At 51.8% G+C, this 23,661-nt stretch overlaps 1 protein-coding gene across 7 annotated transcripts in view; it reads right to left on the bottom strand.

Annotated features, from left to right (window-relative positions):
- DNMBP (dynamin binding protein) overlaps positions 1-23,661 on the bottom strand; it is an 85,333-nt gene that overhangs the window by 4,983 nt on the left and 56,689 nt on the right. For all 7 annotated transcript variants that reach the window (XM_030571090.1, XM_030571089.1, XM_030571093.1 and 4 more), the window contains 9 exons: positions 8,890-9,077; positions 7,453-7,552; positions 7,081-7,228; positions 6,480-6,497; positions 5,578-5,777; positions 5,158-5,288; positions 4,631-4,735; positions 4,045-4,173; positions 430-762 (listed from right to left, as the gene is read on the bottom strand). In XM_030571090.1, the coding sequence (XP_030426950.1) occupies positions 430-762; positions 4,045-4,173; positions 4,631-4,735; positions 5,158-5,288; positions 5,578-5,777; positions 6,480-6,497; positions 7,081-7,228; positions 7,453-7,552; positions 8,890-9,077 (1,352 nt within the window). The remainder of the gene's footprint in view (positions 1-429; positions 763-4,044; positions 4,174-4,630; positions 4,736-5,157; positions 5,289-5,577; positions 5,778-6,479; positions 6,498-7,080; positions 7,229-7,452; positions 7,553-8,889; positions 9,078-23,661) is intronic.

Here is a 23,661-nt window from a genome sequence, read left to right as displayed (position 1 = left end):
GGTCTAGAACCTGCACCAGTGTCCAGGGCAAGGACTGAGCCAGCCCTGGAACACCCCTCTGGCAGGGAAGGGGCGAGCCTATCATGTCACATCCCCTGCAGTCCCTGCTGTGAGGACACAGGGTGAGCCCCTAGGCCTGCTGATCCAGCACTTTTCACAGCAGCCCCTGCCACCAAGAGTATCCAGTCCCCTGGAGCAGGGGGAGCCTACAGGCGCAGTCTCGAGGGGAGGCCAGAGTCTGACACGACAGCCACAGCTCCGCACACAAGGGGGACAAACCCCAGGAAGCAGAAACTCCCTCAACACATGAGAGAAAACCTCCAAAGAGGCATGTCTGCAGTGAGCTAGAAGTATCTGCAATCACATCCTCCCTGCTCCATCCCCTGCCCCTGTTGCTGAATGGGACCTGGCTGGGTTCTGGGAACTCACCGACAGCAGTGGCCTCAGCTCCCGCAGTGCCAGGCGCACAAAGTCACAGTGAGCCCTGGCATAGCCCCGCAAGCAGCTGGCGAACAGCTCCTTGGCACAGCACTGGAACTTGGGCAGCTCGTCTAGTAGCTGGGCATTCAATGCCTCATAATTGTTGCGAGCTGACTGCAGCTCCTCAAGTGTCCGTTTGTCCTTCAGCTTCTCCGCCCGCTCTGTGCAGTTGTGGAAGTCCAGGAGCTTGTCAAAGCGTTTCTGCACCAGCTTGTGCGGCCCCATGAACATGCTTAGAAGCTGGTTGAGAGGGGAGATCACCAGCCGCTCCGTCCTCTCTTTCTGGAAGACAGTGAAACAAGAGGCAGGTGACAGGGCATCCCCCTCTTTCCTGGTTCAGCCTCTCTCAGCTAGGGCAGCTGGTTATTCAGGGATTTATCTAGCTAGCTGCACGTGTCCCAAGTGACGGGGAGTCCTAGCTGTCCTGCTTTGACAGCCAGAGTCTTCTCACTGGCACTAAACGTGGACTGAGATTCAATTTACATTCTCTTCACTCAGCTTCATCAGATACCTCCTAGTCACCCCTTACCTCAATCCCCATTGATCAGCCTGAATCTTCCCTCTTTGTCAGTTCCAGCCAATGCAACCTGGCAAGCTATATGAGTGTTTCCAAAGTGGCAGGTCTGTGGACAGGGATAAACCACACAGGGTAGGACCACATGCTGTGCCCAGGGTCCGAATCCATGTACCCATTTGTCAGCAGTGTCCATTCCTGCACTGGTGGCAGCTTGGTATGCAGCACAATGCCATCTCTGCCCTCTCTCTCCTCTGTCCCACCATATTCCTACACCAGCATTTCTCAAACTGGGGTCCATGGGCCTCGCAGTTCCCTGGTGTGTAGGAGGTGCTGGGAGGGAGAGGGAGGACCAGGGACAGGGTGCGTTCGAGGGAGGGAGCGGGAAGAGGAGGGGAAGAGGAGGGGCGGAGTGGAGCAGGGGAAGGACCTGGGGCTGAGCAGGGGACGGGAGTCCACAAAAGTTTTTAAATCAAAATAGGGGTCCTTGGGTTGCAGAAGTTTGAGAACCTCTACCCTACACTATTCCCACATTTCCTGCTGGTGCACCTCATGTTAACCCCTCTCTCCCAGCCACCTCAGTCTCTCACCCTAAATCACTTCCCATCAACTCCACTGTGCTTCATGCTGAAGCTTCCATCTCAGTTACCTCCCAACTCTCAGACAAAACCATCCAAATCGCCCCCACTGCATCTCAGCCTAACCCACCTCCCCAAATCACTTCTGTCTCACCCTAATCACGCACCATGGTATTCATCCTAACTCGACCCTTACAATACCACATTCTGCATCTCCGTCTTACCTCAATTCCACCCCATCACCCCAACTTGTTTCTCCTCCTCAGCCCAGTGTCAGTCTAATGCATCCCCCTGCAGTGTTTCACCCTTTCTCGCTAGTCAACCCCCATGGCACCCTCTTTCCCAACCACTCTCTTCTATCAAGTATCAGAGGGGTAGCTATGTTAGTCTGGATCTGTAAAAAGCAACAACAAGTCCCGTGGCACCTCATAGACTAACAGATGTATTGGAGCATGAGCTTTCGTGGGTGGATACCCACTTCGTCAGATGCATAGTACCAGCTGCTCCATTATCTTGCCTGGGATCAATGTTAGGCTGACAGGCCCATAACTACCCAGGTCACGCTGGTTGCCCTTTTTAATATTGGCACAACAGTACCTTACTTCCAGTCTTCTTTAACTTCCACAGTGTTCCAAGACTTAATGAAAATCAACATTAACCATCCAGATGCAATGGATGCAAGTTGTGTGGACCTCCTGATTTCAAAACGTCTAACTTTAGTAACCGCTGTTTAATGTCCTCCGGAACAGTGGTTCTCAACCTTTTCTCATCTGTGGACCACTAAAAAATGTTGAATGGAGGTGCAGACCCCTTTGGAAATCTATTGTCTGTATCTACAGCTGAATTCTATTCGGTCAGTTTTCAGTCAAAATCTTTCATGGACCCCTTAGACATAGTCCATGGATGACAGGTTGAGAACCAGTGCTCCAAAGATACTAGAGGAATGGATAAAACTCAAACGTCTGGAAACCAGGAAATACAGCGTTAAGATACGTGCCCACATAACCTTAACTCCGCCCTCTTTGAGCAAAGCCTCAATATGCCTGTGACACATACTTTCACTCTACGTTTGCGCGGTACTGAACAAGAGCTACCTACCCCTGCCATACATTCAAACATTTAACCTACTCCGTAGATAGAATACCACATCTCTAAACTTTACAACCTCCTCAACACCTTTCACAACCCGCAAGCCCTTATATGTACAATGCCATCTAACACAATATGTTCCCTTACCCTTCATTAAACGCAGAGCACACACACGGCAAGACCCCTATGCCCAGCTACTGACACAGCCTGCACAGAGCAACACTGAAGTGAGGCTGATTGGGTCTCTCAAGGTACACTTTTCCCTATGATCAGACACATGGGGGTCAGGGAAAGGGGCTCATCCCCCAAGGAGAGTACAGCCCCTCAGATCACCTCCTATCCCAATCACAGCTCTTCCAAACTGTTCCCACTAATCCGACTACCACTCAATGCAGTTACACCTAACACAGTGAACACAGCAGCAGTACATGCAGATAATTCCCAGTGACTACTGCCAGCTCCAAGGGGCAGAGCACAAAGTTAATTAAAACCCCTCGTTAGTCTCCATTATCACCAGACCTCATTGCCTCCATATCTGACATGAAACTTTCCTTCCTAGTCCCCAACACTGTGCCTCAACCTAAGTCCTCCCTTCTAGTGAATCCTCGTTTCACTCTACATCTCCTGTGGCCACCCCATGACTCACCCTAAATCTTACCTCTAGTAACCCCCATTTTATTAGTAAATCATCTGTTCTAGTCACCACCCCATATCACACTCACTGACCACTCCACGAATCCCTCAATCATCCCCCACTTACCCGTGCTTTCTCTCACTAATCTTTGCCTCTCATCACATCACTCATTTCACCCTAAACTTTTCTGTGAGTCACGCTATGTAGTATCCCTGAGCCCCACAGTCACCCCGAGTATCATCCCAATTCATTCCTAGTGACCCCTTCGACACTAACCCTCAATTTTCCCTGCTAGCCATCATTCTGCCTCGCCCTAATCTGGCCACTGCTAACCCCCCGTTTCATAAATCAACATCCACATCAACCCTGTGTCATCCAATTTCATCCCCTCACACTCTTCTGCTGTATTTCACCCTAAACCCTCCCCTCTAGCTAACATCCCATGTTTCACCCTAAATCCGCCTCCCTTACCATAACTCTACATCAATTACGTGTTTTGTCAGTGAATAGCCAATAAAACCCAAGCCTAACACAGCCTTCCCCAGCTCAAAACCACAGGGTCCAACCCACCCCGCTGGCATTACCTGGAGTGTAAATGCACACAAACATTCATAGTCAGACCAAGCACGTAATCCGGAACTCGTAATGGGGCCGTGTTACCCGCCCACACTCATTCTGAGGGCCCTGCTGCACCCGCCATGCAGAGACAGCAGGTCAGCACAGAGCAGGGGAGGAGGCGGCTCACTTACAAAGCTGGAGAAGAGCTGGTCGCTGATGAGCTGATGCACTTTCTGGAACTGCTCCAGATCCCCACTGCCCTGCTGCATACCCAAGTCCCACATGCTCACAGCTGCCAGCACCTTCACACAGGCCGACTCCTGGGGTGAGGGACACAAACAGCTGTCAGTACAATGATCACCCGCTGCTGAGGGCTGTGCAGAACCCCTCCCACACAGCCAATGACCCAGAGAACAGGGTCCCTCCCCCTCTCACCTCAGAGAATGGAACGTGCCCAGTGGCGGCTCCAGGCACCAGCACGCCAAGCACGTGCTTGGGGTGGCAAGCCACTGGGGGCGCTCTGCCGGTTGCTGCGAGGGCGGCAGGCAGGCTGCCTTTGGAGGCTTGCCTGCAGAGGGTCCGCTGGTCCCGCGGCTTCGACCAGCGGATCCTTTGCAGGCGTGCAGCCAAAGGCAGCCTGCCTGCCGTGCTTGGGGTGGCAAAATGCCTAGAGCCGCCCGTGGATGTGCCAGAGTTTGAACCCTCCTCTAGGAGAAGGGAATCATTCACCCCACCAGGCTGACTAGTGAGGGCAGCCCCAGTCGAGCACGGACTCACCCGGACATGCTGCAGGTAGAGGGAAAGGTCTCGGATGAAGGATTTGATCAGCCGCTCCTGCAACCGGAAATTCTTCTCCATCTCCTCAAAGGCCTCGTCCTTCAGCTGTGATGGAGAGTGGCTCAAAGGGGTCAAATACAGCACCACAGTGTCCTGCCCAATGGGAACTGCAGATGGCCCTTTGCTCCCAGAGCAGAGACAGGCCACGGGCAATGCCTCCCTCCAAGGGAAGAGAGACTGAGGGACACTGACACCCCAACATACACTTACCCAGAGGGGAGAGAGGCCAGAGGCACTGATCCCTGGCCATGTCTGTACCGGGCTCCGGAAACTGAGGCAGAACTTCTAGCTAAACATTACCCTGGGGTGAACAGAGGCCCGGGGCACTGACCACTCCCCCCACCCATCTGTGGATCACCAGGCAGAGCTGTGTGATGAGCATAATTAGAAGGGGAAGGCCAGAGGGGTACCAAGCCCCCTTCTGCTCCCTCTGCCTGAAGGGGGCTCCAGCTGCACGGGTGGATTACCTGGGGGGCGAAGCCTGTGAGGTGCTTGAGGTGGCTGCTGACACGGTTGGATTTCTTGATGATGGAGTGAAAGTTGAGCTTGGAGATTTTCTCCATGAGGCTGTCCTCATCCCCTTTTCGGTACTTCAGCACTGGCAGAGGGAGGAGCAGGAGTCAAAGCTCCACACCAGCAACTGCCCTGCAACCTCTTCACCTATCCCTGGTGCTGCATACCCCCTCCAGCCACTGCATCCCCATCCCCCTGCCCACCACATCACCACTGCGGTCCCATCTCCACCATGTCCCCCACACCCAGCTGTCACATACTCTCCATAGCTGCCTTCCCAGCCCAGCTGCTGCATCTCCCCTGCTGCCTCCCTGTTCCTGTGCCCCGCTGCGCTGGGGGTGCCTCCTCATCCAAGCTCTGCCAGGCTGGCTCACCCAGGTCTTTGCGACGTTTGTATTCGTTGATGTTGACGTTGATCTCTTTGACTGCAAGGACTGCAGCAGCGAGTGGTGCCTTATCAGGGTGCGACTCAGGTGTGGCGCTCAGCAGCTCCATCAGCAGCAGTGGGTATCGCATCACCCTCTGCACAGGCTTGATGAGGAAGGAGCCCAGGTTGATGTAGTTTGTGCAACCCCTTGGCAGTCAGGAGGAACGAGATGCATCAAACTTCAATCCAGCTCCACAGAACAGTGCCTACCCTGCCCCCCAAACCCACCCCAACCCATTGCACGTATCCCCCCAAAGCTACTGAATCTGAGTAACTCACTGCACCCGTATGTCCTCAAAGCTTCCCAACTTCAACCCCCAGACTCACATGCTCCTAAAAACCATGGCGTCTGTCCATCTCAAACCTGCCACAAACTCACACCATGCAATCCACATCAGCCTCAAACTGCCCAGGCCTAGTGTACCACCAATCCCTTCCTTTTCGCACAATCCTGCCTGCCATCAATCCTGATCCCACAATCTCACCAACCCATCAGCCTCGCACCCTCCATCCCACTATCCTGGCTGTGTGCCCCAGAGCCCAGACCCTAACCTAAATTCTGTACTGACCGATTCTATATGAACTGTCTACACTGGACATGACCTCTGCATTGCTCTGCCACACTCCTGCACAGACACCCTTTACTCTTCCCTCCTCTGCCCAGCCCAGCCACACCACAGACCCACCAAACCCAGCCCCAGGCTTCTGCATTCACAGGCTCCATGCAGCACTTATGCTTCCGCAGGCATGCACACAGCCTAGGGAAGGAGGATATTAGTTGTGGGGATGGGTGGCAGGGCTGAACCAGACTGACAGGCATGCAGTGAATAATGGGAAGGAGGCACTTACCACTCACTGTACAGGCTCCTGCAGGGACGCAGAGGGAGAAAAAGCAAAGAAAGGAAGCTAGTTAATGGGACAATCAGGTGCGGGCTCCAGCAGCCAGCACCTCTGCCCTGCAGTGACACTGGGAAGCAGCTGCTTGCTCTGTCCCAGAGCCCAGAGGCTGAAGCTGCTGGCTTCAGGGGGATTAGCCTTTTGTGACCCTGAGCCAGGCAGCTGAGAACATCAGCCAGGCAAGGAAGCCAGTGCCGTCAAGCCACTGACTAGGCAGGACTGAAGGGTCAGGAATCCTCACCCCAGAGATGTGCTGTTCTCTGTAACTCAGGAGGGGCCCTGCAGGTATCCTGCCTGGGGTGGGAAGGGGAGATGAGGCATTCAGGCCAGGGGCCCTTTTCTACTGTTGTCTCTTCTCTTCTGCTAAGGCCTCAGAGATCAAAGGGGCCTGGACACCAAGACAGTCCCGTGCATTCTGGTAGGGGTATAGAGAGAGTCTGCAAAAGGGGCAGGAAGGCAGGCTCCTGTCTCAGCATGCTCAGGATGAGGGGCAGAGCAGGGAAGGAGGCAGCCCAGACTCCTGGCCAGGATGCGGAGTGGGGAAGACAATCACCTGAGGCTCTCCAGGGAGTCCAGTAGGTGTTTCTGGATCCTCTCGTCCTTCTCGTAGGCCTCCAGCAGTGCAATAGCCTCATCATGGTTCTGGCAATACACTCTGTACACCTCTTCCAGCCCTGCCTGGTGCGCCAGGAATGCTGGCCCTGTGGAGAATGACCAAGGCTGCACAGTGGCTCCTGCCCACCCTGAGCTCTGCTCAGCCCTGGTGCATTTACAATCTCTATTTCTGTCCTGGCGAGATGCTGGGAGGCAACAGATGAGCTGAGCCCGCACCTTCCCACTGAAACAGCTCCCCCACCCAACCCACACCCCCCCCCCACCCCTAAGGGCCCGGCTGGCTTGGGAGAAGCAATAACAGACTCCATACCAACAGCATCCCCAGCCTCCAGGGTGCCCAGCAGCTGCTTGGAGAAGCTAATCACCATCTGAATATTTCCAAAGAGCCCCTCAAAGTCCACACTCTGCACCTGCAAAGATGGGAAGAGAAGCATCCAGGTGGGAGAAATACTCAAGGCCAGGCCCCGCAGCGACGTAACCCATGCCCCGCACAACCCCACCACAGTACTCCATGCCCTCCACCAGCAACCTCTGCCTCCCAGTTCCCATCCCCCCACAGCAGCCTGCGCCTTGCATTCCCTATGTCCCCACCAGCAACCTCACACATGGACCCTCATCTCCCACAGCAACCTCTGCCATGCACCCCTCGTCCCTCCCACAGTAAACCTCTGCCTCGCACTCCCCATCCCCCCACAGCAGCCTGTGCCCGCATTCCCCATCCCCCCACAGCAACCTCTGACTCGCACCCCCATCCCTCACACAGCAATCTGCACCTCGCACCCTATCCCCCGCACAGCAACCTCTGCCTCGCACCCCATCCTCCCCTACAGCAACCTCCGCCTTGCACTCCCATCCCCCCACAGCAACCTCCACCTCCATCCCCCCACAGCAGTGTGCCTTGCCCCCCCGCCCCACCACAGCAACCTCTGCCTCGCACCTCGTATACCCCACAGCAACCTCCACCTCACACCCCCATCCGCCCCACAGCAACCTCCACCTCACACCCCCCATCCCCCCACAGCAACCTGCGCCTCGCACCCCATCCCCCTACAGCAACCTGCACCTCGCACCACCCCCCACCAACAGCAACCTCTGCATCGCACCCTGTATACCCCACAGCAACCTCCACCTCACACCCCACATCTGCCCACTGCAGCCTGTGCCTCGCATTCCGTATCTCCCCACCAGCAACCGCATCCATAGACCCCCATCCCCCACAGCAATCTGCACCTCACACCCTCATCCGCCTACAGCAACCTGTCTTGTACCCCGATCCCTGCACCAGTAATCGCAACCTCACACCCATCCCCCCACAGCAACCTCCCCCTCGCACCCGAATCCTCCTACAGGCTGTAGTCTGGCTCCACTAACCCTGACCGTCTCTCATGCCACCACAGATAAAACAGATCAAAGGAGAAAAGTTGTTACCCCACTGACAATCAATCTGTGGAACTCACTGCCACAAGAGTGAGTAAAGAGTTTGGCAAGATTCAGAAGAGGATTGGACATTTCTATGAACAATGATGATGGTTCAAGTCACATAAGCCACAACAAAAATTAAACCTAACACTAAATGACACAAGTTAGAGTGAAACATCCCACCCTGAGCAGGAGATTCCACAGTTGCCACTAGTGGTCCCTGCACTGAACAAGCCAGCCATGGAGACAGAAACCGGACTCAATGGACCCCTGATCTGATCCTGTCTGGCTGTTCTTGTCCCACCACCTCCTGCCATAGGCTCCCTACCTGCGCCTGCTGCAGAGGCACCATGATCTGCTCCACACACATCTCGAGGTCTCGGATATAATCCCGTTCTGTCTGAAGGAGTTCCTCAATGACCTTCGACCTCTTCTCTAGCATCCTTTGCTTCTCGGTGGCGACTGTGCCAGATGTTGCCTCCAGGGACACAGGCTGTGAGGAAAGGAGGGTCATTTCTGAAAGAAACAGACAAGGTCAGCTCCAGAGACTGACAGCCGATGGCCAAGCTCCCTTTGATGCCTGCATCCTCCATGGGTCTGTGATACGAACAAGGCCCATGCATTGCCTGGACCCTGCCAAGTGCAGAAATCTCCCCAAGCCCCAGGGCAGCTGAACCACTCTGAATGTCGAGGGCAGCAGGAATGCCCTGCCCTCAAGCTCCAGCCTGTCGAGGACAGACCCTGGCCCGCTGGCATGTCCTGCCACGAGTCCAGGACTCCTGAGGGCTCCAGGTCTGACCCCACCGACTGCTCCTGCTCCCGCTCCCACATTACGGTAATTTGTATTGCAGGAGACCAGGAGACCGCTGGGGCCTCATTCAACTGGTGCTGCGTGGACAGAGACAGTCACAGCCCACAGCTCACCTCCAAAGAGAGTCTATTCACTTCAGCCTGAGGCGGACGGGAAATGCTGAAGGCCACCTTGGAATATAGTGCTGTGAACCACTTCCCTGCTGACTCTGGCAGCAAACACAACAGGTGAGCATGCTTTGCTGCGCAGATCTCTCCCAGCCCCACAATGTCCTAGTTCCTGAACCCCCGGGGGGTACAGCTTGGGCTGCACTTTTCGAACTTACAACTAAACCAGTGGCCAATCACCTAGTCTGGCCGCATTGGGAGATTGGAGACATTTACAGGCCCTGCTGGAGGGTCAGGCCCTATGAGTGCGGTTCAGATCCAAAATGGATGGACAGTAAATGCTAATGAGCTAAGAAACGCTGGCTGTTAAAACTACAAGCTCCAGGCAAAGGGGAGCAGAAAATTAACCCCCCGTTATACACACGAAGAAAATAGGCAGGGACTTGGGTTGTCCCTTCTTGTGCAGAATGGGACCCTGGGAACGATCCCTGTGGAGATGACTGTCGTGTCCCTCCCCACAGCCTGTCCCTCCACTGATCCCTGCTGAACTAGGCAGCCCACCTGCTTCCCCTCCCACACCCAGGATGGGCCCCTTTTCTCCTTGTTCCCTCTTGGATGAGGATGGGGCAGTGCCCAGCAGCAGGATCCGAGAGGAAGCACTGCTGAGCTACCTACCTGCTCGGGTGTAGGGCCTGGCCAGGAACCCTGGCTCTCCTCTCCCCTACACTGCCCCTCCCTGGGGGAACGGGGCTTCTATTCTCCAGCTCAGGTCATTTCCATTTGAATAGCTGAGAATGACTCCAGCAGCCACAATGGAGCCGGCAGGTGCCAAAGCCTGGAGCTGGAATTCCTGCCCCAGGCAACTGGGAGTGAGTACCAGAGCCCTCCATGGACAGGCAAGCTTCCCCAGAGCATGGCATTTTGTCTCCATCATTTCCCCTTCCAGAGAGTGGGGACCACACACCACACCCAGAAATGGCTTACGATGTCCTGTTTGGGGTCTGCAGGCTCTGGCATCAGTTCCCAAGGAAGTGACATGGTCCACATAACCAACCTCCTTGATCCTACATGCCAAACGTTCCCCTGCTGGCACACCAAAGATAACAGGCCAGGCCAGGATCAGTCTGTGCTCGCTGGACTGGCCATGACAAGAATCGGGCCTGAGCAGATGCAGCTGCTCACATCGCCCTCATCCTTGGGGTCCGAGTGCACAGACAGGGTCCAGGCTCCCTGCCCAGCGTCTCCCTCTGCTAAGCATCAGAGGGAATGCACAAACATGAGCAGAGCAGGGGAGACAGACAGACAGACACACACACAGCAGCACAGACACACAAATGGACAGAGCAGGGGAGACATATACACACTCTCACAGAGGAGGACAGACAAACAGTGGCAGAGCAGGACAGGAGGACATATACACATGCACAGCAGGACAGACACGCCCCTAGGCAGAACAGTGCAGATGGACACACAGGCAAAGTGGGATAGACAGACTCACACCTGGGCGAGATGGACAGATGGCATTGCACTACAGAGCAGGAATGGCCAGGGCTCAAAATCAGACAGTGTGAAGCCTTGTCCTGGCAGACCAGACCCGCTAACAGAGCCACAAGGTCTGTCTCTGACACATGCCGGCAGCGCATGTATTGCGTGTCACCCCAATCAAGCACACTGAATTGAATGGACAGACACAGCAGGCACGATAGGTGGCTAGACAGACACATCCAGGTAGATCAAGCAGAACATACACACATACAGGTGGCACAGTGTCTGCAGGCGAGCATGTGGATGGGCTCCTGCCTCCCTGTCTGTGCCCTTCCTTGGCAGCTGCCTGCTTCCTGATTTTCTATCCTGCCTGATGCTCCCCAGCAGTCCAGCCCCCTCATTCTCAGGCAAATACTGAGACATTTTATCCATGCAGATTCTGGGGTCCCAGCAACTTTCAGCTACACCACTTGCCCTCCTCCTGCACTTAAAGGGGTAGCGCACACAGGCAGCCACAAAGCCTGCATCCCCATCCTTTCCCTGGGCCCCAGACTGATTCCCTCATTCAGGGGCATTTCCTCCTGTAGGCTCCGTTTCTCTCCCACTTCCAAGCTCTGCATGCAATGGCGTTTCGGGCAGTTTCCCACTCCACATAGTTGGGTTTTATTGCTGCTGCTCAGCTAAAAAGTCTCCCACCAGTTCCAATGGCTTCTCTCAGTAACATTCAGGGACATACAGGCACCAAGTCTGGAGTTCCTCTCCTCCAATTCCATGCCAGAACCTCTCAGCTTCTGCCCACTACTGAAACCCAGAGGTGTCTCTAGGCATTTTTGCCACCCCAAGCACAGCAGGCAAGCTGCCTTCGGTGGCGTGCCTGCAGAGGGTCCACTGGTCCCGCGGCTTCCGCGGACCTCCCACAGGCGCGCCAGCAGGAGGTCCGCCGAAGCCACGGGACCAGCGGACCCTCCACAGGCATGCCAGCAGGAGGTCCGCCGAAGCGACCGGACCAGCGGACCCTCCACAGGCACGCCTGCGGGAGGTCCGCCGAAACCACGGGACCAGCGGACCCTCCACAGGCACGCCAGCAGGAGGTCCGCCGAAGCCACCAGACCAGCGGACCCTCGGCAGGCAAGGCGCTGAAGGCAGCCTGCCTGCCGTCCTCCCGGCAACTGGCAGAGTGCCCCCAGTGGCTTGCCGCCCCAAGCATGCGCTTGGTGTGCTGGGGCCTGGAGCCACCCCTCCTGAAACCTCTCTTCCCCAATCATTTCTTGTACTCCCTCTTCTGACTGGATCCAGCTTTCTTAGGCTTAGGGCTAGTCTACACTGGCAAGGCAGCACTTTAACATGGCTTGTGTAGTCGCGGCAGAGCGCTGGGAAAGAGCTCTCCCAAAGCGATAAAAAAACCCACCTCCACGAGGGGCATAGCTCCCAACACTGGGAGCGCGGCTCCTAGCACTGCTGCACTGTCTACAATGGCGCTTTACGGCACTGAAACTTGCTGCACTCAAGGGGGGTGTTTTTTCACACCCCCGTGAGAAAGTTGCAGTGATGTAAAGTGCCAGTGTAGACAAGCCCTTAGACTGTAAGCTCTTTGGGACAGGGACAGCTTTGTTCTGTGTTTGTACAGCTCCTAGCACAATGGGTCATGCCTGGGGCTCCCAGGCACTATGGTAATACAAATAAGTTATAAATAATAACCAGTGCAGGAATGGAGCAGGATTTGCACTTGGAATGGAAGAAGGTGCTTGAATATGTAACAAAACCAGCGAAATGATCCTCACCAGTAGCTGCTTACAGCCCTTCTAACAAGCCAGGCCCCATGGGTGGCAGGTATTAAAGGCCAGGGAACGCTAAGCCTCCTCAAACAGCTGCCGACCCGCTGCCTTTGAGAGCACAGTCGCCTGGACTGTTGCCTCACCTGTGCTCTGCCCCAAGGTCCCACTCGCACTCTTCCCCGTGGCCCCGCCCTCGCTTTACCCTTTCCCATCTCTGTTCCACCCCTTCCCCTGAAGACCTCTACCACCTGCCGAGTTGCTCCTCTCCTTCACCCCACCATGGAGAAGAGGAGCAATGGCAAGCGGCTGGCAGGGAGGCCAAGTTGGGAGGGGATCGAGTGGGAGCAGGGTTTGGGGCGGAGCATGGGCAGAGCCTCAGGGGGAAGATGCCAAGCAGGAGTGGGCCTCAGAGCGGAGCCAAGGTCCAGGAGCCAGAGGAGCTTCTGGTGCTCGTTCCAGCCTCCCCAAATGCTGGAGCCATGCACCGCCCATGCCAAGCCCCAGACTGCAACACAAGGTGATTCTGTGCTAGAACTAGTCATAACTCAGAATTTTCATTTAGCAAGAAGTTTCAGAGAAATCAATATGATTTCATGAAAAATTTTCCAATAGAAAACTCTGATGACAAAACTCTTCCAATGCACTCATGCCATTGTGCTGGATCTCTGCACAGGTGACTAGACACCTTGACAACCCCTTGTAAGCAGGCCTGCACCCTGCAATACGTTCATTCTGGATGCTATCAAAGGCTTTATCTCTGCTCATCTTCCTTCCCCAACTTTCCCACCACTGCCAAGGCAGGACCAGCTCCCCCTTGACTCAAGCTGTCTTCTGGCAGGGTTTGATTATATGGTGGCAAAAATGCTGGCAACTGCCTGCAGCCCTGTGTGCATTGTGGTCACATCAGTGGGGGTAAATCAGTGCTAACCACAGTGGCTAATTTTGGGGGGGAAAGCTGGAGCAGCCAGCTTGGGGGGGGGGGGTTATGCCTCCTTTCCCAATGAGTCATTAAGCAGCCCAGGTTCATCCCACACAGCATCTTGCCAGCACCTTGCAGAGCTGGAGCTCACACCATCTCCACTTGAGGCCAATGTCTGGCCACGCCCTGTCGCTCAGGAATAGATGCCTCCAGGACTTGCATTCCTGGGGGTGCCGCTGAGATGTTCCCAGCTTACGTCCATGCCTCAGAGCCTCAGCAACACTGAGAGCACAATGCCCAGAGACTCTCTTCAGCACCAAGACTCTGCACAGAGAGGAAATCCTAGTCCTGAGGCACCCAGAATGCAGCTCCCTGCTCAAAGCCCTTAGAACCTGAGTCCTTGTCTGGTATCTGTCCTGGCTGCAGTTTCTCCACTGCCTCTGGAATCCCTGAACACAGAATCTGACTCTGGATTGGGCTGGTTCAGAAGCCAGCATGAGATTTCAAACCAGGAGTTCAGCTTTCCTGGGGCCGAATTTACAACTCTTAACTAAACTGTGCAACCAGGTACTAAAGAGAGCTGGCATTAGGCTGTTTAGGGAACATATTCCCCTACTGCAAAGCTCCCTTGGGGCTGAACAGAAGCTCCACAACGACTCAGTAACTGCTGCTCCGTGCTCCCCCCTTTTCACTAACATACATATATATAGATCCCATTGAAGCTGCTCCACAGTTGTGTCCCGCAACCCGCCTCTCTTCCCAGGATCCAACAACAGGTGTTGTTCTGGGATCCAGGAGGAACAGGTGTGTTGCTCAGGAATGTGCAGAGGAGTCACACACAAATAAAGCAACAATGTGACAGTCATTCAGGGTAATTGCTGTCATAGCCTAAAAGAATTCTCCAGGTCCCTGCCCAGCCCTCTGATGAGCTGTGTTCTCCCATGGAACTGATGCCCCAGATAAGGGAAGAAATGCTATTGGGATGACACACAGAATTTGCCTGTATTTCTGCTTTAAGCCATGTTACTACACTTGAGGACTTACCGCAGCACGGTTGCACTGATGCAGCTGTGACACTGTAGGCTCTCGAGTGTAGTCACTCTAAGCCGACGGGTGACAGCTCTCCCGCCGGCTTAACTACTCCAGCCCCCGTGAGCAGCAGTAGCTATATTGGTGAGAACTCTGCCAACACAGCGCTGTCCATGCCAGCGTTTAGGTCAATGTAACTTAGGCCATGTCCACACTACCAGATGCAGCAGTGTTGATTTAGTGGGTCTGGTGAAGACACGCTATGTTGATGGGAGAGCATCTTCCATAGATGTCTGTATAGCTATGTCAACAGAGAGCGTCTCCCACTGACATAGCATAGTGTAGACACCGCTGTAAGTAGACCTAGGTTACGTCAACTTCAGTTACATAACTGAACTAGCTTAACTTAGACTGACTTACAGCATTAGCATAGACCAGCCCTTACGTTGCTTGGGTGGGCAGAGGGTACCCACACCCCTGAGCAATATAAGTTCTGCCAGCATAAGCTGTAGCATAGAATTGGCCTGCGACAGCTCAGCCAAAGGACAGCTCACCAAATGGTAACTAAACACCTCAGCATAGAAGGGCACCTCCTGAACTGAAGAAAAAGCAGGAGCCGAAAAACTTTACAGAACCAAAAGCTGCCCCTCAACAAACAGGAAATGGGAAGAGAAGAGTCTGGATTCTCCCTTACACAATGCCCAGCTATAGGAAGGAGGAGAGCGTCCTCGACCAGCGAAGGAGGATTCCCGCCTCTCAGCCCCTTCACCTAGAGAGGGTGAGCAGACCCAGCTCTGCTGAGTTCAGAGGTTGCAGAAGGACAGAGCGATAGGCTAGCCCTATGCTGTTCGGTGCTGTGGAGCATAGTCAGTGCAATTGAGGAAGAGCCAGTGTCACTAACTCTGATGGGCAAAAGCCCTTAAGCAGTCATGTGGCCACATTCTGCAATAGCTGCACCTCATGAGTGGTTTCAGGGTGCCCCAAATAAAGTTCATTACTCATGCAGGCTAAGAGTCAAGAAGCCACTTCTGACCAAAACTGGTATCTGGCTGGGCCTAGCTCCCAGATGAGACCTCAGGTAGTGAACCTGATTGCGGCAGACTTCATTGAAGAGAGCTGGAAGCAAATAAGCAGGATACTCCACAAGTTTTCTGTCTCCTAGAAGCACTCTCTCCATTTTCCCAGACTGAGTTTCAGCCAGCGGCCTTAGGGCCCCAGGAATGAGTCTGAAATCAGGCACACATTTTAAGCAATTTAGGGTGATTAACCATTGGAACCAACCACCAAGGGAAGTGGCGGATTCTCCATCTCTTGATGTTTCAGATCCAGACCGGATGCCTTTCTGGAAGATCTTGTAGTAAAACACAAATTATTGGGCTCAACACTGGCTCACTGAGTGAAATTTTTTGGTATTTGTTATATAGGAGGTTAGACTAGATGTTCTAATTGTCCCTTATGGCCATAAATCTATGAATCTTTTAAACTAGGCTCCCCTCAGCATAAGGGCATCTTATTAGGCAATAGAGTGGGGACAGGTCCTCTTGCTTCAGCATAACTGCACAGGGATAGCTCAGTGGTTTGAGCATTGGCCTGCTAAATCCAGGATTGTGAGTTCAATCCTTGAGGGGGCCACTTAGGGATTTGGGGCAAAATCAGTACTTGGTCCTGCTAGTGAAGGCAGGGGGCTGAACTCAATGCAGGGCCACCCGGGGGGGAAGGCAAGTGGGGCAATTTGTCCCGGGCCCTGCGAGCCCTGGCCTGGCAGCGGTGCAGGTCTTCGGCAACATTTCAGCAGTGGGGGGGCCCTTCAGTGTTGCCAAAGACCCAGACGGCCGCTGGGTGAGTGCAAGCACCACAGCTCCCCCGCTTTGACCCAGGCCCCCTGAATCCTCTGGGCGGCCCTGACTCAATGACCTTTCAGGGTCCCTTCCAGCTCTCTGAGATAGGTATATCTCCATATAAATAACCTGCTTTATTTCTGGGCACCTCGTTACCAGAAAGATACTGACAAACTCAGCTCCCCAGACAAAGAGAGGCAGTTGGATATCATCACGATGCTGAGATAGGTTAGAGAGGTAGATGGACAGAGAGACAAACAAACTGGAGGGAGGCCCAAGAAGAGCAGCAACGATGACCGGGGGCAGAGAGAAACATGAGAACAGCTCAGTACTGTAAGCCACATTCAGCCCTGGCTCAGCAGATACAAATACCCCCACTCCCTTTGCAGGCAATGGGAGTTACACCCATCATTTGTGGGGTGAATCCAGCCCCATATTGCAATATGGCCCAGGCAAGTGATGAGCATTGAGGGAAATAACAGTCTGTTGTATAAACACCAAGAAGGGAGGAGTTATTTCAGGTGATAGATACCGGGGGTACAGACTAAGAAGGAGGTGGTGAAAGAAAAGAGAAAACTTAGGCCAAGTGTCAGGCTAAACTCTCTGCCAGGGGATGGAGCTGGAGCTGGTTGGGGCACAGGCTTCCACAGGATGGGGTGGAAACCCCACTGCTAGGAATGAAACATTAGTAAACAGCACAGTACAGAACTGTACTCCAGCGGCTCTTGAGAGAGACTAGACTGGACCCAAGAGTTGCCTTCCAGCTCTGGAATTTAAAAAAATGGATGTCCCAAGGACTAGCTGGTGAGGCACATGGCAGAGAAGGGCTCTGCTAAAGGGAGCTTTGGTCTGAGGCAGTAAATTCAACCACACAAACCAGAGTCTAGTGACTAAGGGATGGGACATAAACCAGAAGGGTGAGCTCAGTTCTTGGAGAGGTGCAGCCCTTGAGTCAGCAGCCAGGTATGGGGAGAAGGCATCAAGCTGTTTGCTCAGGGCGTGGTGCACAATTTACTACAGAAAGTGTGATAACTTGCCATGTGGCCAATGGGCTAATCTATTTTATGTAATGGTGCCAGCAACTCTAAGGTCTGCCAACCAAAGAGCACTCCTCATGTGGCTGTGCGTGGATGAGGGGGAGAGCCAGAGCCAGCCAGGTTAGAGATATAGTGTACATTGGATGTCTCAATTCCTCATTAAAGAAAGCCAGTGTCCTGATGGAAGGAGGCAGGGGTCAAACTGGAATAAAACAGCAGGGTTGTCTGCCTTGAGTGCAGGGACTGGACTAGACTAGACAACCTCTTGAAATCCCTTCCAGTCCTACAATTCTATGGTTCTTCCAGGCTCCATCCACTCAAGATGCTAGAATGAGACACCACTCAGTGGACAGTGAAGTTGTGCTCCAAGGGCAGGGATGCTTTACTAGAATCTGTGGGCTTGGCTGCCCTGCAGTGGAGTTTCATAGATTTATGGAGTCTAAGGACAGAAGGAACCATTAGCTCATCTAGTCTGATTTCCTGGCAATTCATTTTCATGCAGATACCCTCATATTAAGCCCAAATACTTTAATTAAAGCATTTCAGTCCTCAAGAGACTTAACTGTTATGTGGCTACAGTCAGAGACCAGGAGAGACCAAGGTAATACCAATGCCCAAAACACTTGCAGGGAACTGATTAGATGAAGTATGCCCAGATGATCCTAGCAGGCAATCAATGCACATGCAACGGAGGAAAACCCCCAAGAACCCAAATCCCAGCCCCAAATCCGGTGAACAGATTGACACAGAGCAGGTGAGCAAGACACACCAGCCAACCTCCTAAAACAAAGGATTCTCTGTACCAAGTCACACCACTGATCCACTCCATTTGGGTCCTGCCTCTGGCTGTGACCAACCTCTGGAGCTTCAGAGGTGAGGAGAACTGAGAGTATCAGGGGAAAAAAAAAACTTATTCCTGATCCCTGCAGTTAACCAGTTTATGACATGAAGCATGTGATTTTATTATAGTTTATAATAATTATCATTATGACAATTATTATAGCTTATAATGATTATTATAATTATTATAGCTTATAATGATTGTTATTAAACAATTACTTTGTAAGCCCTACAAGATAATAACGTGATAAGGAATAGCCAGCATGGATTTGTCAAGAACAAATCATGTCAAACCAACCTAATTTCCTTCTTTGACAATTACTGGGCTAGTGGCTAGGGGGAAGCAGTAGATGTGATATTTCTTGATTTCAGTACGGCTTTTGTCAGTCCCACGTGACATGCTCATAAGCAAACCAGGGAAATGTGGTCTACATTAAATTACTATAAAGTGGGTGAACAATTGGTTAAAAGACCATACCCAAAGAGTAGTTTTCAATGGTTCACTGTTAAAATGGGAGGGTGTATCTAGTGAGGTGCCACAGGGGTCAGTCTCAGTCAGGTACTATTCAATATTTTCATTAACGACATAGATAACGGAGTGGAGAGTTTGCTTATAAAATCTGAAGCTGACACCAAACTGGGCAGGGTTGCAAGCATTCTGGAGGACCGGATTAAAATTGGAGGGTTTGACAAATTGGAGAATTGGTCTGAAATCAACAAGATAAAATTCAATAAGGACAAGTGTTAAGCACTTCACTGAAGAAGGAAAAATCAAATGCATAACCATAAAATGGGGAATAACTGGGTAGGTGGCAGGACTGCTGAAAAGGATTTGGGGATTAGAGTGGATCACAAATTGATGTGGACAAACTGGAGAAAGTCTAGAGGGGACCAACAAAAATGATAAAAGATTTAGAAAACCTGACCTATGAGGAAAAGGTGAAAAAACTGGGCATGTTTAGTTTTGATGAAAGAAGACTGAGGGGGAGTGTGATAACATTCTTCAAATATGTTAAGGGCAGTTATAAAGAGGACTGTGATAAATTATTCTCCGGGTCCACTGAAGGTAGGACAAGTAGTAATGGGCTTAATCCGCAGTAAGGGAGATTTAAGTTAGATATTGGGAAAAACTTTCTAACTACCAGGGTAGTTAAGCTCTGGAACAGGCTCCTAAGGGGGGTTGTGGAATCCCCATCACTGGAGATTTCTAAGAACAGGTTGGACAAACACCTTCCAGGGAGGTGTAGGTTTACTTGGGCCTTCTTCAGCTCAGGCGGCTGGACTTGATGACTTCTTGAGGTCCCTTCTAGCCCTATATTTCTACAAAAGTCATTATCACAGAGCAGAGCTGCAAGTGTTATGAGCACGTTGAGGAGAATGCAGAGCTCCTGTTCTCTTGGTAGACCCTCAAGGAATGGTCAGGGGGATTCACAGACTTCAAGGCCAACCAGACCCCCTACCCCACCACAATACACAGGCCATAGAAACTCAATTAAAGCATATCTTTTACAAAGATATCTAATTATGCTTTAAAGACCCCACTGGTTGTGAGTGCACCTTCTCCCTGGTAAGCTGTTCCAATGGTCATTCACCCTCACAGCTAGAAAATCACATCTTATGTCAAGGTTGAATTTGTTTAACTTCAACTTCCAAATATTGCATCTTCTTATGCCTTTGTCAGGAAGGCTGAAAAGCCGCCCAACCTTGAGATCTCTCTTCCAAGGGTCAGGGCCTAGAGCAGTGATCAAATCCCTTCTGAACCATCTCTTTGATAAGTTTAGACACTCTCCTCAGCTCCTGGGGCTTGGCTCCACTCCCTGAGCTCTGCAGGATGGGCTCTTCTTTGGCAGACTGGATTCCCCCTTTGTGGAGCTCAGCTGCCTCCTGGCTGTATGGGTCAGACCAGTCTCTCTCCCACACCACCTTCACATGACACTACACTGAGCCATCACTCACAGCAGATTAACATAACCTCCCTCCTTTTAGTGCTTTGATCAGCAGTGAAATAGTTTACAATGTTGACATTTAAATTATTGTCATTAAGCATCTGAGTTATTCTCTCTAATGATCTGGAGTATCTGTCGGTACATCTTATGAATTTTCAATCACAGAAGTGTAGGACTGGAAGGAACCTCAAGAGGTCATCTAGTCCAGTCCCCTGCAATCATGGCAGGCCTCAGTATTATCTAGACCATTCCTGACAGGTGTTTGTCTAACCTGCTCTTAAAAATCTCCAATGATGGAGATTCCACAACTTCCCTAGGCACTTTATTCCAGTGCTTAACCACCCCGACAGTTAGAAAGTCTTCCTAATCTCCAACCTAAACCATACTTGCTTCAATTTAAGCCCATTACTACTTCTACCCTCAGAGGTTAACAAGAACAATTTACCTCCCTCCTCCTTGTAACAACATTTTATGTATTTGAAAATTATCATGTCTCCTCTCACTCTTCTCTTCTCTTCTCCAGACTAAACAAACCCAATTTTTTCAATCTTCCCTCACAGCTCATGTTTTCTAGACCGTTAATCATTTTTGTTGCTCTCCTCTGGACTTTCTCCAATTTGTCCACATCTTTCCTGAAATGTAGCACCCAGAACTGGACACAATACTCCAGTTGGAGCCTAATCAGCACCACGTGTAGAGCAGAAGAATTACTTCTTGTGTCTTGCTTACAATACTCCTGCTAATACATCCCAGGATGATGTTTGCTTTTTCTGCAACAACAACAAATAATCAATTTGGGATGATATTGTGAAGCTGTTGCTATGAAAATTACCATATCATGAATGCCCCTGTATGTCTCTCCACCATGGCCTAGCAAGATGGTGTCAATCTTCCCCAGTACCTTACTTTTAGCATCTAATCAATAGTTATAGTAGAGTAACTGCATTCTAGGGGGAATCCTGTTTTACCTGACCTCTCAAAGGGAAGGAAAGTAGGGGAGTAGAAAGTTACCAAACAGAACCCAAGCTATGCACTGTAGCAGAAGAACCTGGATGACCCAAGCCCAAAGAATGCTCTTGAATGGTGAGGAAACTGAGGCAGGGAAATATGTATGGCATTTATTATTTTGTATGGCCCTGTGCATTTATCACATTATTAAAGAGCAATAACTTCTTAAGAGTTGCAAAGAATCTTGTGGCACCTTATAGACTAACAGACATTTTGGAGCATGAGCTTTCATGGGTGAATACCCACTTCGTCGGATGCATGTAGTGGAAATTTCCAGGGGCAGGTATATATATGCAAGCAAGAAGCAAGCTAGAGATAACGAGGTTAGTTCAATCAGGGAGGATGAGGCCCTCTTCTAGCAGCTGAGGTGTGAAAACCAAGGGAGGAGAAACTGGTTTTGTCGTTGGCAAGCCATTCACAGTCTTTGTTTAATCCTGAGCTGATGGTGTCAAATTTGCAGATGGATTGAAGCTCAGCAGTTTCTCTTTGAAGTCTGGCCCTGAAGTTTTTTTGCTGCACGATGGCCACCCTAAGGTCTGCTATAGTGTGGCCAGGGAGGTTGAAGTGTTCTCCTACAGGTTTTTGTATATTGCCATTCCTAATATCTGATCTGTGTCCATTTATCCTTTTCCGTAGAGACTGTCCAGTTTGGCCGATGTACATAGCAGAGGGGCATTGCTGGCATATGGTGGCGTATATTACATTGGTGGACGTGCAGGTGAACGAACCGGTGATGGTGTGGCTGATCTGGTTAGGTCCTGTGATGGTGTCGCTGGTATAGATATGTGGGTAGAGTTGGCATCGAGGTTTGTTGCATGGATTGGTTCCTAAACTAGAGTTACTATGGTGCGGTGTGCAGTTACTGGTGAGAGTATGTTTCAGGTTGGCAGGCTGCCTGTGGGCTAGGACTGGTCTGCCACCCAAGGCCTGTGAAAGTGTGAGATCATTGTCCAGGATGGGTTGTAGATCCCTGATGATGCGTTGGAGGGGTTTTAGCTGGGGACTGTATGTGATGGCCAGTGGAGTCCTGTTGGAGGGATTTCCACTACATGCATCCGACAAAATTTCCACTACATGCATCTGCTTTTACAGATCCAGACTAACACGGCTACCCCTCTGATACTTGTTAAGAGTTCTGAGTAGTGTCTGTGTGCTATGCTACTCAACTACAATGGGCCGCAGAGGGAGTTAAAATGTAACCCAAAAGGTTCACTCCTTCAATGGGATTCTGGAAAAGGGAGTGTTAAACTATTTGGGGTATCTTGGGGGTCAGCAATGATGTTGGGAGCGTAAGGCAGTTGAGCTGAGGGGCTCCATTTCCATGACAGGGTAACAGACAGAGTCAGTGACTAGGACATATGCCAGAGAGGTCAAGGAAGGAAACAGTGCTGCAGCCTGCTGAGACCCAGGGAAATTTAAATACACTGGAGGATCCAGAGGTTTGGATTCCCCTCCTATAAGTCTGGTGGGTGGCAGGCAGAGGGAGCCCAACCAGACTGGTGACAGCTACTGCTTCAAGCTGTCTGTAAACTCAGAGAGGCAGAACTGAATCAGCTATAATCAGGCCATCTTCTGAATGTTTGCTTCGCAATCATAAGGGCTACAGACTTTTTAACGAAAGCCAAGATTGTGGAACATAAGATGGCAGCCTCAGAAAAAAGGACCAGTGTTGACTGTTATTGGGAGCAGATTCAATTCAAGAGAGACAGGGATTGAGGGACAAATTCCCTTAGAAGCGATTCCCCTTCCAACATAGGGAGAGAGCCCTGGGAGAGGACCCACAACTGGGCAGGACAGACAGGCTGTAGTCTACAGGGTTCTGTTGTCAGGGGCCCGTGCAGCAGGGAGTGTAAAAACTGAGAGGCTGTCATAAGCTACGGATCATCTACTAGAATAATTCACGACCTACCCTTTTGAGAACAGGGGGCAGAAAAAACACTCCAGGAGGAAGAGAGTGGGGCCCTCACCTGCTGCTCCTGAAAAGGAAGGAGAGAGAGGAAGACTGTAGGGAACTGTAGCCCATTGTAAGAAGCCCAGACAACACAATGAGGTGCATGGTGTAAACCAAGAGAAAAGAACAGAGGGGGGATGGGCTCCACCTCCAAATAAGCCAGGCAGCTGCTGATGAGAAGCAAGGTACTTTGGGAGGATTTGGGGAAAGCGGGTAGGCTCTGAGGAGCTTGGTGGGAGGGAGGACTGCTGGATTCTGATTGGCAGCCAGGGCCGGCTCCAGGCACCAGCCCAGCAAGCAGGTGCTTCGAGCAGCCAAGGGGAAGGGGCGGCACATCAGGCTCTTCAGTGGCGG

The sequence above is a fragment of the Gopherus evgoodei genome, chromosome 7, assembly GCF_007399415.2.
Source record: "Gopherus evgoodei ecotype Sinaloan lineage chromosome 7, rGopEvg1_v1.p, whole genome shotgun sequence".
NCBI classification, from domain to species: domain Eukaryota; kingdom Metazoa; phylum Chordata; order Testudines; family Testudinidae; genus Gopherus; species Gopherus evgoodei.
This window is presented reverse-complemented; position numbering and strand designations above follow the sequence as displayed.